At 47.3% G+C, this 19851-nt stretch overlaps 1 protein-coding gene across 1 annotated transcript; it reads right to left on the reverse strand.

Moving 5' to 3' along the window:
- Positions 1-7155: 7155 nt before the first annotated feature.
- HPX (hemopexin) lies at positions 7156-17895 on the reverse strand. The gene is made up of 11 exons (XM_040631312.1): positions 17179-17895; positions 16191-16671; positions 16017-16121; positions 15851-15922; positions 15551-15672; positions 13753-13906; positions 12846-13058; positions 12448-12579; positions 7886-8016; positions 7643-7805; positions 7156-7507 (listed from the first exon to the last, which is right to left on the reverse strand). Exons 2-11 carry the CDS (start codon positions 16309-16311, stop codon positions 7248-7250), a joined length of 1473 nt encoding a protein of 490 aa, XP_040487246.1. The 5' UTR covers positions 16312-16671; positions 17179-17895; the 3' UTR covers positions 7156-7247.
- Between the last annotated feature and the right edge of the window lie 1956 nt (positions 17896-19851).

Here is a 19851-nt window from a genome sequence, read left to right on the forward strand (position 1 = left end):
ACGCCACGATTATCCTTATTTTTCAGAGACAGATGATGAGATTCAGAAAGGTAAAGCGACTTGCCTGCAGTCACAAGTAAGTGGTGAAATCAGACCGAAACCTAGATGTTTCTTAACACTCTAGCCCTGCAGCTGAAGGTAAAGCTGCGACACCAAGGTCTCTCGCAGATGTCCTAAATAAATCCTCCCCCGGTGCAAATTCATAAGAGGGAAGCAAAACGGGAGGATGTGGATGGAAAGTGTGAAGGAAGGAATGGAGGGGCGCCATGCTGCGCAGACAACTCCCTGGGTGGTGGGATAGTACCCAGTGGTCAGGTCAGTGGCCAAGAGGCCATCGAGGATATGAAGGGAAATGTCACCATCCAGAAAGCTTCTCTTGGTTCGTTCCTCTAAGGCAGCGGTTTCAATTTATTGTAAATGCTAACCGTGGAGCAACTGACTGGAGAAGCCCTCAAGGTACCTAAAATTAAAGGTGCCCAAATCTAAATTCATTATCTCATCGCTTTTATTGGCCTTCTAAGAAGTTTCACTGGGGTGAGAAAGAACCCTCCCCAACACACACACACACACACACACACACACACACACATACTCACACACACTCACACACACTAGCCTGGATGCAGGTACACTTTGTCCATCCCAGTGAATGGCACCACCATCCCCTGGATTGCCTAAGCCAGAAGCCTCAAGCTCATCCTTGACTACACTTTCACTTAACTTGAGGTGAACATAAATGTTCTAAGTTTACTTATTACGGAAAAATTCAAATATATACAAAAGGATACTTAAGAGTATAATGAACCTTCATATACCCATCATTCAGTTTCAGTAATTATCAACTCCTGGCCAAGAGTTTATTATGATTTGATAAACATCTATGATAGAAGAACCATGTACCAGGTCCTGACCTAGAACCTAATGATCCAAAAATGAATCAGATTTAACTGTAACCCAACCTGAGGGATATAACATCTGACCTTGGTTCTTGAAAGATAAGTAATTACCCAAAAGAGGAAAGGTGTCCTCATTCATTCATTCTCTTTCAACAAATAGTTATTAAGTGTGAGGCACTGTCCTTGGTACTAGGAACATATAAACAAACAAGATTCAGTCCCCATCTTCATGAAGCTTGAATAACAGGGGAAAGAGACATTAAACAGGTGGTTAGAAATGTGATGAGTATCTTGAAAGAGATGTGCAGGATGCTATGAGTGGACTAAATTTGGCCTGGGAGGTTTGGGAAGGCTTTCATGAGGAAGTGGCTCTTATGTGAGGGGAAGGGGTAAAGGCGATGGAGGTCAGCCAGAAGAAGAGAAAATTATTCCAAGTCCAAGGAGAAGTACAAAAAGGCCAATACGGATTTAATAATGGTGAAGTATTCTTATTAGAAGTATTCTCATCTTATTAGATGAGCTGGAAATGGTGGGTACGTACCAAATCAAAAAGGGCCTTGTATTTTAGGCTGAGGGTTGTGGACATTATTTTAAGGGGAATGAAAAATCATCAGAGCGTTTGAGGCAGGAGAGTGGCATGTCCCCCCTTACATTTTAGAAGATCACTTCCAGCTGCTAAGTGGGGAATAGATAGGAAGAGAGCAAAATTGGCAGTGTGGGGACCAGTTAGGAGGCAATTGATGTAGTCTAGGTAGCAGATGATTATAGTGGTAGGAGTAGGGATGGAGAAAGTTGCATAGGTTTAATAAATATTCAGTAGGTAGAATTCACAAAAAATAGTGATCAATCAGTTGATTGGCTATGGAATTATGAATAAAGAGATGAGTTCCAGATTTCTGCTGGAGCAAATGAAAAAATCCAGAAACATTACCCATTTACAAAGCAGAATACTTGTCTTCTCAACCCCACTGAATAGGATGGCAGCAATATTCAGGAAAATCTCTTCGGATAACCAGAGGCACACAGATAGTGGGGGGGGAGGATGGGGAAAGGAGTCTAATTAGCTAAGATGTAAAAAGGAAATTGTACAGTTCGCACATAGTGCAGTTTGACCCAGCACAGTCTCCTTGAACCCCTGACCTCTTCCTAGGTCTGCAGAGCTTCCTGATCAATGGGGAGTCAGCCTGTGTCCTTCATCCATCCTCGTAGCTCTTCCCCACTTCTGATGTTCTCCATGACCTAGGATGCTCAGTGTGTGGTTCTGACCATTGTAGGTCCCTCTGAGGCAGCCATCTTTTAAAATCATTACCTTGGACCTATTCAGGAAAAACTTTAATTAGAAGCTGATCTATCCAGAGTCACTTACCAAGAGTACTGGCTTTATGCTATTTGGATTAATAGACCAACCATTTAGCATTACCAGGCAGTTGGCACCATATGTGGGAGAATAGATCTTTCATCTCCATTAGCAGCAAAGGCAATTAATGAAGCAAAGGCAGCCTTTTCTATCACTACATAGTAGTATTGCTTTGATATTGCAATCTTTCTTGTAGTTGATTCAATAAATCCTCTTTCTTCTGGGTGTTGTTATCATTTGAAAATCTATAAGGAGTAAAATCTTTCCAAATGTATGGAGAGGAATTCATAAGTCACATGCTAGGCCTGGAAAGGGCTTGCTCAATACCCTTCTTCAACAGGACTGCTCTAATACATTCCCAGGAAAAGCATATAGGGTGAGAAGAGAAAAGGACTCAGGCCTGAGTTCTAGTAGTACCAGCATTTGGGGAGCCAGCAGAGGGGAAGAAGACTAAGAAGAAAACTGAGAAGAAACAGGAATCAACAGAGAGTAATGTCATGGAAGAAATCCAAGGGAGGAAAGACTTTCAAGGAGGAAGAGGTGGTCAACAGCATCAAATGCAGCAAAGATTTCCATTAAGTTCAAGGCAAAAAAGTATCCGTTGAATTTGGCAATATTGAAGGCCTGGATCCCCATGATATGATCTGTGTCAGCAGAAAACAAGGGCAGAAGCCACAATGCAGTGAATTGAACAAATGAAAATGAGGAAATAGAATAAGTGCAGACCTCCGTTCTGAGAAATTTGGAAGGAGGAATAGACTGTAGCTAAAGAGTGATCTGAAATTAAAGATTCTGGTTTTGCCTTTTTTTTATTTAAAGATGATAGAGGCTTAAACATAGGTGTCAACTATAAAAAGGTACCAGTAGAGAAGATGAATTTGAAAATAAAGAAAAAGGATGATGAGAGGTGGAGGGAGATCCCGGAGGCAACGAGAAGAGGTAGCATCAAGGGCTCATGGAGAAGAATCGGACACCTTCACTTTATAGGCTGACAGGACAGGAGAGAGGGCAAGGGTATAGGTAGGGTAGCTAATAAAGTGGAGCAGGCAAGAGGTTGAGGGATTTCTTGCCTAATGATATCAACACTGTCAAAGTCTTTAGCTGAGGAAGAGAAGAAGTGTGGATGGAGAACAAGAAAAACCATACAAGGTAAGTATTATCCTGTCATGAACATGTCATTGCCTTTGTTGTTATCTGCACAGCATTCCTCCCCCCCTTCTTATTGGTAACAGCACATCAGTGTTCTTTAAAGATCCATCCCACCCCACTCTAAGTCTTTGTGGTTCAGACGGGAATGACCCCAGTCTCCTACCCACATCAGTGGCTGGGTTCCTAACCCATAATCAGGTCAAAGTGATCTTCAGAAATGGGCACATGATGAAATTAGATCCAGGAATTCCTGCAACAGTTGGGCAAGAGGTACTCATAGAAGGCAAACCTGGTGGACATCTTGCCACCGGGAAGGATGAGCCTGCCTGAGAACAAAGCCAACTCAAAGAAAGCAGAGCTAAGGGGTGGAGAGAGACAAATGCCTGGTAACATCAGTTTAACATGTATATTTACCTCTGCCTAAAGTCACATAAGTCAGTAAATTTCCTCTGTACTTAACACTAATTTGAGTTGGGTTTTATTACTTGCAACCAAGAGCTATGCTGAATCTGTTTGGCGGATATTGCCTGCTGGAACTCATCCCCACACCCACTCTTCTTTAATCTCCCTCTGGAAAGGGCTGGAAATCTGAAAACCACATTTCTCAGATGCCTTTGTCACTTCATTCCAGTTAGGTTCCGCCAGTGGGAACCCTCACATGAGGAAAGTGAGAGGAAAGGAGAGGAGAGATCCTCCTGCCCTTGGCAGTGCCTCTGGCAACATCAGCAGTGGTTCCTGCCCAGCAAAAGTGGAAGTGGGTCCAGTAGTATCAGCAACACAAACTCCAGGTGCATGAGCAGCTAGTACAGATTTGTGGGTTCCAGCTCCTCAATCTTTGGGCTCCTCTTTTCTCCCTTTTGCTCCTCTAAACCAAGATTAGTGGTAGTTTCCTGGTCTCTGCTTTCCTTTTTGTTTCTCCTGACTTCCCTTACAACTTTGTTATTGTTTTTAAGTAAGCTCTGCGCCCAACGTGGGGCTTGAACTCACAACGCTGAGATCAAGAGTTGCATGCTCTACCGGCTGAGCCAGCCAGGTACCCCCCCCCTTACAACTTTGTAACAAATTCTTTGCATTAAATCCTTCTCTACTTTGAATATCTGGAGTGATTTCTGTATGCTTCCTGAACAGTCATTGATACAGTACACATTTCTATTTTGCATACACATATGTGTGTACACACACATACACCACTCACCTGGCTCAGAGAGGCTGTTTCTCAAATATACAGAATTAGTGTGGCCTGGCTGGCATTGGAATTCAGACATATCTGAGTCTAGAGTTCTCACTCTTTCTCTACCTAACGTTGGCTTTTGTATTTCTTTTCCTTTTTTATGGCTTGATTAAATAGAAGTTAAAGGGGACAGAAATAAAAGTATCGTTAAGAAAGTTGTTCAGGTGATTGACCTTGATGTTCGATTTGGGTAGGAAAAGAATGGCTGTGAGACAATGGAGGACTAGGAGATAATAAAAGGATCAAACATCTGGATGGCTTCACCAACTGAGAGAACATAGTCAAGAGGTTGGTAGATGATGGCCATAAGAATGGCATGGCTCACTTGCATGATGCCAAAGAAGGAGAAATTTAACCTGCATAGGAAGAGGAAGAGAAATGGTACAGATATATATGGGAGTCATGCTAAAGCTAATACTGATGATGCCCATTTGGTGAGACAGCTATAGGGAAAGGAGGAGGGACCCTGGGGCAGAGCCTGATCTCCGTCAAAGCCGGAGGTAAAGCGAGAGCACTCTATGGAGTGTGTAAAGAATACACAGAAGCTTATTAACTGTGGAGTGAATTACAAGAGTTGCCATGGGAAGTTTGGGACCTAGAGGTGCAATTATGAATGGGGAAAGGAGCCGTGGAGCCGTTTGGAGGTGAGATTTCTCACTTTCACTCACCCCTCTATTCAATCTATCAGCAAGTCCTATAGACTGTCTTCTAAATATTTTTGGTGTAATTTTTTAAATTTAAATTCAGTTAATTAACATATCATGTATTATTAGTTTCAGAGGTAGAGTTCACTGATTCATCAGTTGCATATAATACCCAGTGCTCATTACATCACGTGCCTTCCTTAATGCCCATCATCCCGTTACCTCATTCCCCCACCCTCCAGCAACCCTCAGTTTGTTTCCTATGGTTACGAGTCTCTTATCGTTTGTCTCCCTCTCTGATTACATCTTCTAAATATGTTTAATCCACCTATTTCTCTTCATCTCCATTGCCACCCAGTGCCCAGGCCTATGTGGTTTACCACCTGGGCCACAGCGCCAACCTCCTCAGTGCTCTCCTCACATGCACTGTGGCCTCCTTTCACCCAGTATCGTCTCTGCCACAGTCAGAGTGATCTTTCTAAAATGCAAACCTCAGCGTGCCATGCCCATGTCTAAAATCCCTTAGTAGGTCTTCCTTGCCCCAAAGACAGACAAAATCCGTGCTTCTTAGCCTGACATGAGCTAACAAGCCCCTGCCTCCTTCTCCGACCTCATCTCCCACCAGCCCCTCATTCAGTCCTCCTAAGTAACTGTGGTTTCCTGGCTATTTCTTCTGCTCTGGCTTTTTTTGCTCATGTTGCCTCCTCTGCTGATAATGTTCCTGGCATGGTAATACATAGTAGATAGTGAATGTATATTTGCTAAACGACTTCCATACATTCTACTCATCTTTTAAAATTCAGATTAAGTGTTATGTGTGTAGCCTTTCCTAACCCCTCCATCCCAGGTATTGCTGGTTCAACTCTCCTTAGTATATAGGCTCTTCCACCTTAATATCTATCTCACTTTATTGCATTTATCTAATGCCTTGTCTGGAGTCCCCTCTTGACTCTAATGTAGAGTTGGAGATTCTTGAGGGCAGGGACTGTGTGATTCATTGACTGACACACTGTTCTGCACCTAAGAGGTGCTAAGTGAGTGGATGAAAGAAGCATGACTGGGACTTTTTCTGGGAGTCCCCTGGAGACAAGCTAGAGGCTTCTCTGTAACAGAGCAGGTAGGAGAAGAGAAGAAAGAAGAGACTTAAATTTCCTCCTTCGATAGAGAGGAGGAAGTTAGCCTTGAGTACCAGAGTTGGTGGATAACTGTTTAACAGACACCTCCAAGCTCTCTGGCATGATGCAGTGATGGCCCCAGATGTAGCACATTGACTGAATAAGGCCCAGACCTGACACTCTGTCCTACTTCCCACCTCTCAGACTGAAGGAGGGGCACCCAGCGCTATGAGAATCATCCAGACTCCATCAAGGAAGATGGGGAAAGTTCAGGATACTTCTTAGGAGTGGACCCCACAGCTCTGGTGCCTTACCCCTAACCTCTGTTCCCAGCCATAGCCAACCTCAAGCCCTGGGCGCATCCTGATCTAAGAAGCCCAGATTCACCTCCTGTCCTCCCTCCCAGCCACTGAGGCTGGTGAAGGAACCTTAGACAGTTCTCCTGGTGCAGTGGGACCTGGTGCCTGTCGGGAGCCACTCTGTGCCCTGGCCTCCCAGTACAAAGCCCTATATGGCAGTTGGAGCTTGTCGGTCTACACTTCTACCCACCAAATTCCCACAAAGCAAGGGGCCATCATGTCAGCAGGTGTTGGTCTTAAACCAAATGAGGCCATGGTCCAGAGGGTGGGTCTACTTCTGGGAATTTTTCCCTCAGCCCTCCCTTCCCTTCCTTCCCACAGCCTCATTTGAACTTGACAGCTTCCAAAGAGATACTACTAGCTTTTCAATTCAAAGAAAGAAACGAGATTCTTCCACAACCAGGGCCCCTTGAGTCCAGCAAAGAAGCACTCTGGTTTTATTGTGAGGAAAACAGGGAGAAGGAGCTGAGCCAGACTCATTTCTAGAGCCCTCCTCTTAATGATTGCAGCCCAGCAGGCTCTCCACTCTCTGTGGCTGAGGAAGGGTCTTGGCTGTGCTCAGTTTCTCCACATCACTGTAGCAGTACAAATCAGAGCCATGGATGAGGTACAAGCCGGGACCATTGGCAGAACATGAGTTGGGGCCGAGGGACTTTTCCATACACAGGGCCCCGTCAACCTTCTCATGGGGCCAAGGAAGCTCCGTCCACGTGGCTTGAGCTCCTAACGTCAGGTCCAGCCACCACAGCTTCCGTCCTGGGAAGAAGGCACCAGACAAAACATAGTTTCCACATCATGATCCTCACCTTACTCTTCCCCATGCCCTGATGGGGAACTATGCCATGGAGAAGTAGCCGAAGAAGCCACCCTTTAGTATCAGATGCCCCTCACCTGCCATAACGTGGAGCCGAGAAGTCCCAGGACAAGTAAAGGCTGCATCCACAGTGTCAAGGTTGATCCCATGAGGACTTCCAAATTCCTTCTCCAGCCTCTTTGGATAACCATCTACTAGAGTATAGCCTCCCTTTGTCAGGAAGATATATACCTGAGTGCCCTGGAGGATAAAGGACGTTAATCAGCGTAGAGCTGGATATTCTCCCAGTCCCCATTTCAAGCCTCTCTCCCAACACATACCTGGATTAGGTAGACTTTATTGTCCCAAGAAAAGGCAGCATCCACTGTTGAAGGACCTTGGGGCCACTGATGGACAATGGGCCAGCTGTGCCACCCATCCCGGCTAGTGTCCAGACGCCAGTAGTGGGACCCTGTGGGGAGATCAGAGGTACATCTAGTGCTGATGGTAAAAGGCCAGGCAGTGAGTAGGCAAGTAATAGGTGCAGGGATAGGTCCTGAGAGGGGGGGAGAGAATACATCCAGAGGCCAAAAGGGAAGAGGCCAGGTGAGAGGAGATGGAGCAGGACTTGATCAGCAAAGTCGGGCATGGTGACCTAATCGGAGCTGGAGTCACTAGGGGCCTGGCAGAAGGGCAAGCATGGAGAACAATGGCTAAGGTGCCAAGTGAGGCCACTGTCATGGGGTTTGGCGGGGCTCCCTATGCATCTCAGACGTCCATGTACAGAGATACTATAGACAATGAGGGACAGTGACCAGAAGTTAAAAGAGAAGCACCACGACGTGCTCCCACCGAGTGTTCTCATTCTGGCTGTGTTCTCTAATCCTTCAGGTAGCAGGAGAATGAGGGAATGGCAGACCAGTGACCTAATTTTCTTCTCCCCTTCTCATAACAATTTATTAAAGGAATTGTCTAAGTTCCCATTTACCTTTCCTTCCTTAACCATTTCACTTATACATGTTTCCATCCTCCATTGAAACGGTACTTTTCAAGGTCGTCAGTGTCCTCCAACTTGCCAGATCTAATTGTCAATTCTCGGTCTCCATCCTGCTCCACCTCTCAGCAGCATTTGACTGCTCACGACTCTCTTCTTGAAATATCTTTTTTTGGATCTTGGCTTCTGTGATACCAGCCTCTTCCAGTGTTCCTCTGATTTTTTTTACTACCCTTCTCTTCAGCCTGATATCTTATATTGGAATCCTCTAGTTTGGGCCTCTTCACTACCTACACTCACTTTCTTGGTGATATCACCTAGTCTAGGGCTTTAAATACCATCTACATGCTGATGACTTTTGATCTGTTCTCTTCAGCTTTTATGGACCTCTCCTTTGGGTGTAAGACTCAAACTTACCTGCCTACCCAATATGTCCAATTGGGGCCATTAGGAACCAAAACCCTGCAATGTCCGAGCTGATGTCTGCCTACTGCCAAACACACACACACACACACACACACACACACACACACACACACCCCTACTCTTTCCCTAAATTTTCCCAATTTTAGAAAAAGGAACCACCAGTCACCCAGTTGCCTAGTCCCAAAAAGCTGTCATTCTTAAGACCTCTCTTTTTCTTCCCCACTCCAACCAATATTCAATCCATTGGTTAATGCTGTCACCTCGACCTCCAAAATATATCAAGATGACTCCTCACGACCTCTACTGCTATTATCCTCGTCCAAGCTGTCATTGCCTCTAATCCAGACAACTGCAAGAACTACCAGCTGGATTTCCTGCTTACACCATTGTATCTCTAATGATTGGTGTGCTCCAGGACGATCTTTAAAAAGTTAGTGAGAACGTGTCACGGCCCTGCTCAAGACCCCCTCCTGGCTTTCTTTCATAGTTGAAAATCCTTACCAGGAGTATGTAATCTGGCCCCTGTCTCCTTTTTTCAAGGCATTCACCTGCTCTTTCAGTGTTCTCTAGCCACTCTGGCCTCTTTCCTGATTCCTCAAAGTAGTTGCTATCCATCCTCTCTAAAATGCTTCTCCCCCAGTGCTTTATGTACCTAATGCTTTTTTAAATCTTTTTTATTTAAATTCAATTTAGTTAATGTACAGTGTGTTATTAGTTTCAGGGGTAGAATTTAGTGATTCATCAGTTGCATACAATACTCAGTGCTCATTACATCAAATGCCCTCCTTAACGCCCATCACCCAGTTACCCTATCCCTCTACCCCCTCCCCTCCAGCAACCCTCAGTTTGTTTCCTATAGTTAAGAGTCTCTTGGGATGCCTGGGTGGCTCAGTCAGTTAAGCGTCTGCCTTCAGCTCAGGTCATGATCCCAGGGTCCTGGGATGGAGTCCCATATTGGGCTCCTTGCTCATCAGGGAGCCAGCTTCTCCCTCTGCCTGCCGCTCCCCCTGCTTGTGCGCGCTCTCTCTCTCTCTCTCTCTCTGTCTGACAAATAAATAAATAAAATCTCAAATTGCTTGCCTCAAAAAAAAAAAGTCTTTTATGGTTTGCCTCCCTCTCTGATTTCATCTTATTTTATTTACATAATGCCTTTTTATTACTGAAATCTCAGCTCAAAAATCATCTCCTCAAAGAAGGGGCCCCTCATTTTCCTTACCTCTATCTCATTATCCTGTCTTAATTTCTTCTCAGCTTTTTTGACACCTAACATTTTTTATTTTACATTTAAAAAGATCAACAATTTTTAAATCCATTTATACCACCTCCAAATAGTATTTGAGGATAAGAAACATCCTGACGTTCCCAGAACGCTTCACAACTACCTAAAAGTATTCTCTTCTTTCTCTTTCTTATTGTCCCCTCTCCCTCTATCAGGCTGTATGAGGACATGTGTCTCATGTGCCATGTTGGCTACCGTATCCCAGTGTTTAGAACTACATCCAGTAGTTCTTCTACTTCTCAGGTGCTCAATAAATATGTGTTGCATAAATAGCCAATGTTCTCACTATAGCCACAAGCTCCCTTTACAGCTGTTTACGGGGCATGTCACAGTGACTACATATCCACCTTCACCTCCTGCTGAAACTACCCTGCTCATGACTCCTATTTTGAGAATGAGCTGTGGTGCTCTTTAGGAAATAAGTGATGAGCCCCTGATGCATCACCAAGCAATGCACAGACTGACCAGTGTGGTCTAGAATAAAAATATTGGCGGGGTCGGTCAGATTTCCTCTCTGGCAACCCAAGTAGGAAAAAGAGAGCAACTGAGGCAGTTTCCAGTTGGACTTGAGGCTGAAAGATTATGAATAGGAGAAGGGAGAGGGCATGATGGGCCCTGTGCAAGCCGACATTGTGAAAAAGCAGAAAGAATGGATAAGAAGCTAGGAGGCTGAGAAAAGAGAAAGATCAGAGAGGGGAGAGGACCAGCCCTATGCTGAGTAGCTGGGTCACACGAGTGTTGTCACCAAGATGGTGACAGCTGGGGATCTTCAACGTAACAGTGTTCTTTCATCAGCTAGGAAACATATCTAATACTTTTGATTTAGGAGTTCAGCTGCATTCTATTCATTGCCACATGGCCTGGAGGTTCTGTGATCTCTCCATGGCTGGGTATTCTTTCCACATCTCTATGTGCTCCCTGTGGCCCCGTTTTTCAGTATCTCTACCTACCTACCTACCTACCTACCTCTATCTCTGTCTCACTTTTTCTTTTCTTTTTTTTTTTAAGATTTTTATTTTTATTTATTTGGCAGAGAGAGACAGCGAGAGAGGGAACACAAGCAGGGGAGTGTGAGAGGGAGAAGCAGGCTTCCCGCTGAGCAGAGACCCCAACGCAGAGCTTGATCCCAGGACCCCAGGATCATGCCCTGAGCCGAAGGCAGACGCTTAATGGGTGAGCCACCCAGGCGCCCCACTGTCTCACTTTTAATGTCTGTCCTCCGGATGGTCCCATGCTCTCACCATAGCTGAATGTTCTGATAATTATGTGTTCTTACAATGCCACATATTCTCAGTATAAGTCTATATTTTCACTACAAGTGTGTGTTTCATCACGGATGAAATGTTCTCATTACAGCATGCATTCCTGTTGTGGGGATATACTCTTCTTGTGACTGCGTCTTTTTCATTATAGCTTGGTAGTCATATCTGATCAGATTTGTCCAGGGGTTAGGAGCAAAAAAGGGTTTTCACTGTTCCATGTTCTCACCACTATTTTACATTTGTATCTGATCATATGGATATCTTAGGCTGAGTATTGTTTACTCCCTCTCTTGGAGCTATTTGCCAGGGTGATCAAGACTCATCACTATCTGCCTGACCAGTGCCACAGCATCCCTGGGTATCATCACACGGCTCTGACCAATTAATGCCGCAGGTCTGGAGAGAGGTGTCTCTCTGGTCACTTAAAGAAGAAACCTCCTGAGGCCAGCAAAGCTATCTCTTAAAGGTCTAAGGGATCCAAAATTTTTTGGCTGGTTCTCATCAATAGGAACATCTCATCCCCAGGTAATGCTGCACCCAGAGGCCTGGACTAAGAACCAAGAGGCACTCGGAAAAAGATGGAGCTCCTGATGATATGCTTAAGGGAAGCTGGAGGACCTAGCAAGACATGCAAGGGCAACGGAAATATGAGGAGTCACAGGGACCCAAAGAGGGCACAGACCCGAGAGTAGATAGTACTGTGAGGTGGACAGGTAGATGAAGTTAGAGGCCTGGGCAATGAGAGACAAGGTTGAACAATGTGCATCAGAGGAGAAGAGGGATAAAAAACTGCATACCGAGGATGCTAAGGATGGGGTCCAAGGGAACAAAATCAGGGACACAGTGATAAAAATGGTGGCAGTATAGCAGAGATGGGAGACACATGAAAGAGACAGGAGGTATGGAGGGCAGAAATGGGGGTGTCAGGAGGCATCTCCTCACCACTGAAGGCGTATGTGGCACCATGGTTATCAGTCAGCAGTGCAGACAAGACTAGATACGGGCTACAGCGCATATCCCCATGGCCATGATGGGTACCATTCCCGTGGCCCGTCCCATTCCTCTGTCCGTGGCCTGGGGAGAGAAATAGGTGAGGGGGAACACAGAGGGAGGCCAGAGGTCAAAATGAAGTCTGAGGTGGAAGAGTTAGCTAGGGTTAGTGGGGATGTGGACTTCTCCCATAGGAGGACAACTGGGAAGGTCCAGAATGGGGATTGGGCTAGGGCAAGGGCCAGGTGTTATACCACAGAATTAAGATAGGAGCCGGGGTATGTGGGGTCTGCAGACTCAGGGAAGGTAGAATGAATTCTAGTAGATTGCAGGGGCTGGGGCTTTCTCACCTCTGCCAGGGCAGGGTATGAAGTAGTCTCGAACATCCAGTGGGTACTTTGGAAGCACGTCTCCCGTGACGGGGTGGAAGCGCAGGAATTGGTTACCCCGGAAACAGTAGTAGCGGCTGAGCCATCGCATGGCAGAGGAGCATTCCCCAACAGCTGGCCAGGAACGCTCCTTTTTGGTTCCCGTAGCCAAGTCCCAGAACCATGTTTGGTTACCTTTGTCCAATCAATCAACAAACATTCAGTGAGGCCAGGCTATGCCCTCCCTTATGCTAGCAATGGGCCCCATGATGGGCCAGATCTGGTCCTGGCCCCATGGAACTCACAGCCCTGCAGGGAAACATTTGAAGATAGTGATCATATAACAAAATTCAGCAGCAAAATGCACATGATTGGCTCAACAAGTGCAGTGAGGACAGACAGGGAAAGTTTTCCAGAGAAGGTGATATGTAAACTAATACCTGAAGCAGGAATTCCGAGGCAGAGAAGAGGAGGAGATGGAACTCCAGAGAGAGGGAAGTCTGAAGCATGAAGCAAATGAGGTGTACAGGGAACAGCATAGAGTCTCTGGAAATTCATATTCAAGGTAAAGGCATGATGAGTGTCGACGCTGGAGGGTCAGTAGGAACTTAGTCATGGAGAACCTTGTATGTAAGACTAAGGAACATAGGTTTATCCTAAGGATCATGGGGAACAGTGAAGAACTTCTAGCAGAATTACACCCAGTTACCTCACCCAAGGTGACTTCCTCTCCTTTCCCTATTTGACCTCTAGACCATAACCAGCTTCTCTATTTCTTCCCTTCCTTGGGAAGCCACATGGTACTCCATCACCACCACCATCCCCGCCACTATCTCAATCACCACCAACCACCATTACTCCAGGCTCTCTTATTCCAGCCTGGGCTGACCTTTGAAGAAGAGGACGCCCTCATCTTGGCATTCCCCACGGTGGCATTCCACAGCTGCATCCACTGGGGATGGGATTCCAGGAAACTCTTCTTGGAGCAACTTTGGATATCCTTTCTCCTTCTTCTCAGGAGGATACACCCAGACTTTGTCTCCCTGCATACAAATCACTCTATTTTTAACTGTGGACCCCACATACTGCCACCTGCATTCACACGTAACATCTTTGATCTATTGCATTTATATAATATCCCCGCTGAGGCCCTACACACTTTGGATCCACCTGTGGATGCCAATGGGCTACCCCTCGCACAAATACATACTCTTAATTCGACTGCAAATCCCACCACTGTTGCCATAACACATGCACACATCTGACTATGTACAACCAGACACTCCCATGACACACTTATCTGTAACACCATTAGTCTTGACAAACACATCCACAAACAGTCATCCTGCGATCATCCATCCATTCATATATTCATTTGTTCATCCATCTATTTCTTTATTCATCCATTCACTCAAGAAACAGTTGCTGAATGACTACTATATGCCAGATATTGTGAAAGGCACTGGGGATAAAGGGATGATAAGACTGTCCCTGCCTTCAAGGAGTTCACTGTAGAAAAGCAGAAAGGTTCCTACAAACCTAGCCATGCAACCATCAAAGTGGAAACATGTGAAGTGCACTGGGAATATAGGGGGAGTGCTTAAGCCTACCTAGAGAATTCCTGGAAGGCTTCACAGAGGAGGAAGCATTGGGGCCAAGAGTTGAAAACTGAGTAGGAATTCAGTGGGACAATTGTGGAAAGGGTGTTACCAGCAGAGGGAGCAGCAGGTGCAGAGCATGCTCAGAGAATTACATGTAGTCTCATGTAGCTGGCACACAGTGAATGTGGTGGGGGAGGAGATAAGCCTGGAAAGATAACCAAAGGCCAGATCTCGAGACTCATGTGTACCCGACTTGCAGGAATTGGCAGAAGGTGGTGCCACTTAATGAAATACGGAACACAGCAGAAAGGGTGGGTTTGTGAGAAGGATATTAAGCTCAGCTTGGAGGATACTGAATTTGAGGTACCCACAGAACATCTAAGCCAAAGATATCGGCCAGGGAATTGGGAAGAGATATCTGGAGCTCTGGGAGAGATCCAGATCTGGTGCCCCCAACATAGAGAGTCCTCAGAGCCATAGCACAGTTGAGATCACCCAGGGAGGGTGTTTTGAAGGGCTGGGACGGATCGCCAAGGAACATTCAGGGACTGGCTGAGGATAGGAAGCTGGAAAACAGCAGGAAAGAGGCAGGAGGGGACATAAAGCTGCCCCAAGCACACAGCACCTTGTACAAATTAGGAGAAGGTGCCCTTCCTCCAAGCAGACACAGCCTGGGCCGGGGCATGGGACTTGGTAAGCACAACAGGCTGGGTTTCATCTTCCCCTCACCCCTCGGCTGGGTGCCATTGTTATGAACAGCCTGGCCACCACACGAAGAGTACGTGATGCAGAGTCATGGAGACCAAGGGAAGAAATTTCCAGGAAGGAAAGGATGGTCAACAGTGTGAGGAGTAGCAGAGAGGTCTGGACAAAGCTTGGGCCTGAAGAATAGGCACTGGGTGCCGTGCCTGCCAGGCCTACATGCACATATACTCCCTTAGCTTGAGCTTTTTCAGGGAAGGAAGGTACAGGGGGAGGAAACCTGGAACCCACTCTAAGGACTCCATGCTAGGGCCACCTGAGGGAGGGTCTCTAGTGTCCATTCAAGCTCTTCCCGGCCCAGCCCTGGCCTTGGCCCAGCAGTACCTTGATCAGGAAGACACTGTTGTGACCACGGCGGAATGCAGCATCCACGGGGCTGGTGAAATTCTTCCACCTCTCTGAAATTAACTCCCGGACCCATCTGTGACTCTTCCACACAAACTCCCCTGAAAAACACAGACTTACTCAGGGACCCAGAGCAAACTTTTGGCCAACTGAGATAGTTACAGAGAAGCTGTGGGTGATGCCCTCAGATAATTCCTAAGATCTCCCACAGATGGATACACCCTCGGAGAGGGGGACCAAGTCTAAAGTCCCAAATGCCGCAACCCCAGCCCCTCTTACCTTTAAAAAACAGCATGGCCCCATGTTCATCCAGGGTGGTAGCATCAAAGCTCCAGCCATCCAAGCAAAGTTCTGGGGTTAGGGTGGAGAGATGCAAGTAAAAGACCAGTCAGGTAATATAACAGAGACACAGCCGACAGACAGACTCAGGGAGTCAGGGCCTCACCGGTCACATTTGGGTTCACTCTGGTCCCACTCCCACCTTCAGTCTCTTTCCCAGGGTTACCGTCCCTAGAGAGAAGACAGATAGTTGTCTGGATCCACTGGTCCCAATCCCTCTCCCTTAGCTCCTGTCTTCAAATTTGCCCCAGCCTAAAAACTGGCCCTACCCCACTCTAGCCCAGTCCCCAGTCCTTCCCCAGCTCCAGCTTTACGCACGGAGGAAGAGGGTGGGCAATAGCCAGAGACCAGCACAGGCCCAACAACCCCAGTGCAACGGGTGTTCCCAGTGCCCGAGCCATGGTGAGATGCCACAGGACAGCTCAGGGCACCTGGCTCAGCTCCCTATATAGAGATGGCGGCAGCACCACCCCCACCACGCGCCTGCTGATCCTCCAAGTCCCGTCTCTCAGAACTATGCCAATATTGGCTGATTACGTCAGTGCAAATAAGGTCAGGGTCTGGACAGAAATCTGAGTCCAAGACTAACTCTTCCCGGCAAGAGGTCCCATCCCCCTTCAATGATTTCTGAACAGTAACTAGCCCGTGCCATTGATACCCAGCTGTGACTCTCACCACCTTGGTGATGGGTCCAGGTGCCCATAAGGTCAAGGAAGGATGTAGATTGATTGAGGATCACCTTTCTGTGGCTGAATTTACCTCTACAATGAGGGGAGGAGAGAAGTAGAGGGAACTATCATTTTTGTGTCCTCAGTGTCAAGCCATGCTCTAAGACGGCTAAAGACACCGATACTTCTATCTATTTAGCAATCACACTTAGAAATACTCAGAGAACAGCTTTTTCCAAGCTTCATCAAGGGTCTTTTGGGGGCATTCCCAAGCCCCTTCAGCTTTGCCCTTGATGGGTCAATAATATTTCACTGTCGCCAAATGTCCAAGTCCCACCCCCCAGTCCCACCCCTACTGGCAAAGCACTTAGAAAAATCACCTGGGGGGCGCCTGGGTGGCACAGCGGTTAAACGCCTGCCTTCGGCTCAGGGCGTGATCCCGGCGTTATGGGATCGAGCCCCACATCAGGCTCCTCCGCTATGAGCCTGCTTCTTCCTCTCCCACTCCCCCTGCTTGTGTTCCCTCTCTCTTTGGCTGTCTCTATCTCTGTCGAATAAATAAATAAAATCTTAAAAAAAAAAAAAAAAAAGAAAAATCACCTGGGAGGAAAGGGCTGAGTGGGGCAGAAAGAGGTGTGTCTCTTTCGCAGGTTGCATTTCTAGTAATTAGTCTTTCTTGGTAGTTTCCACCTTAAGGGAAAAGTGCTTTATTTACCCATCACAGAATAAACAGAACTGCAACTGGGATTTCACAATATTTACTGCTGAGTGTTGCCTAAATGCTATGTCCTCAATGAAGCCCTTCTTGACCACCTTATCTAGCCATTTCAGACACTTGCATATTTCCTTCGTGTCACTTATTAAACTGTGAAATTTCATCTATTTGTTGCTTTTTTCCCTTTGTTTTGCCCATCTTGTTTGCCATTACATTCTCTGCACCTAAAATAGTACCTGGCACATAATAGGTGCTCAAGAACTGTTTGTCAAATGGAAAAGAAGTGGATTTCAGCTACTGACCAGTGTTGCTAAAGGTGCAGCCAAATTCCTAACAACTTTCTTTCCTTCTGGGGCGAGGGGAATATCAGGAATTGGGGGGGTGTTAATGATGGGAGGCATATTGTGATCCCGGGGTCACAGGTCCCCTTGTCACTGCCTTTCATCTGATGGTCTTGTTTCTCTCTACAGTGTCCCATCCCCACCTCCCTCTCTCCCTCCAGCCTGGGATCTTACCTGCTATCTTTAGTATCTGCTATCTTCAATACTCCTTGAGGCCACTCCCAAAGCCTGCCCCATCTCAATCTGAGACTTGGCTGCCGAATCAAAGACAAATATGGGCACTCAGCGATGGGCCAGGTTGAGGTTCCAGGACCCCTGCTCCCTAGTCCCGCCTGAAAGGGCCCTGATCCCTCTCAGATGGCTCCATGCCCCTGACATTCCCCTAGATAACCTTAGCAAAGGTCTCAGATTCCTTTTCTACTCTGCGAAGTTTCCTCCCAACAGGAAAACAGATTTGTGGGACCCCTGGAACATGTAACGAGGCCTCTGCCATCAGGCCCAATGCTCTCACTTGACTTAGAAGTGAAAATATGTTTTTTTTTTTTTTTTTTTTGAGAGAGAGAGCAAGCATGATCAGGGGAAGTGGGAGGGGGAGAGGGAGACGTAGATTCCCCACTGACCAGGGAGCCTGACCTGGGGTTCAATTCCAGGACCCTGGGGTCATGACCTGAGCCGATGGCAGACGCCTAACTGACTGAGCCACCCAGACGCCCCTGAAAATATATCTTTTTAACATCATTTCTCCCTGTTAGTGGACAAAGCTGGACTCCCCAAGCCCTTGGCAACATGGGCAAATAAATGCCAGGGCTCCTATGGCAGACACCTGACTCCCACCTTCTCCCCACTGCAGGGCATCCCTGGCTGGACCCGCTCCACCCCAGTTTCTGGGCACTAGGCACGGGGAGCACCACCCTGACTCGTCCTCACCTGTTTTTTTGCCTCTCAGTCTTTAAAACCTCCTATAACCTTCCTGGGGTTCTTCCTACTGAGCACCCAGTGACCCTTCATCAACAACCCCCTCACCCACTGTCTCTGGCTCCAGACCTGTGCCTACATGTCCTACAGAGTTCACTGAGCCTGCCAGGGGAGATGGAGGTTTCCACACTGAGTCACAAACACCCCTCCAAAGATCCACCGTGAGGGTCTTCCTTAGTTGTATTATCAGGACGCTGCCTGGTCCTGTTGGCCGGGCGAGCAGCCTCCTCTGGCCTAGCAGGCCTCTGAGCACATATACCAGATGCTGAATTTTCCAGCTTAGCCTCTTTGTTCCCCACACAGCGCTGGTTCCCGTCACAGCACCCCTGGTCTATCTATCCTAGAAGAGAGATTTATGGTACTTTTTCACTACCGTTTCCTAATTCTCTTTTCTACCCTAAGGGGCCTTAGCTAGCATTATAGGAGCCTCTCCCTTCCCTCCCGGCTCCCCAGCCTCCCCAGCCTCCCCATCATGCCCTCCCCCTGTCCCTGCCCATCTCCCCTGCCCCACCTTCACAGGGACTAGACAGCAGAGTCTTCTGCATGGCAGGCAGTTCTGTGGAAGCTCAAGTTCTGAGCAGGAGCTAAGAGGCGGAGGACTGTGTCCATTTGGGAACTCAGGCAGTGGATATGTTGGCCACTCTGGTATCAGTCACAGGGCACAAGGCAACTCTTCTCAGGGGACCCAAATAGGACTGGCCTTGCTTCTCTGCTCACTCTCGAGGCGGCCATTTCTGCTTCTCCAGAGTTCCTCGCGGCCCTCTGGCCTGGGCGGGCAAAGTGCTTGTCCATACTTGGTCCTGAGCGCCCCCTGGAGGCTACAAGGTTCAGTGCACACCCACTCTTCAACCAGAGGCCAGAGCAGTTTTTCCTCCCTCTAACTGGCTCTCCATAGCCTTCTTTCCTCACTCCTCTCAGTCTGGCTATGGGGCCCTAGTGGTACCCCTTCCTCTGCGAACCTCTGCTGCCCAGAGCAGGTTTGGGGACCTCAGTCTCTTGCTTGATTTCCTGTGGAATTTTCCTGGTGGTGTTCTCAATCCCATCCAGCAACTTTTCAGCTTCCCCGAAAGGGTGTCTGAATGTGGGCCTGCGAATGTCTTCATGGACAGAGCTTCCTCTTGCATTGCCACGGGCTACATTTAAAGTGGACACTGACCCACTGTCCCTTGGAATGACTGTGTCCAGCCTGCCCCGCCCCTGGTCTGAGTTCCCTGATCTCAGTCATTTCTCCTGGGGCCCACT

Source organism: Ursus maritimus, unplaced genomic scaffold (genome assembly GCF_017311325.1).
Source record: "Ursus maritimus isolate PB19 unplaced genomic scaffold, ASM1731132v1 scaffold_16, whole genome shotgun sequence".
NCBI classification, from domain to species: domain Eukaryota; kingdom Metazoa; phylum Chordata; class Mammalia; order Carnivora; family Ursidae; genus Ursus; species Ursus maritimus.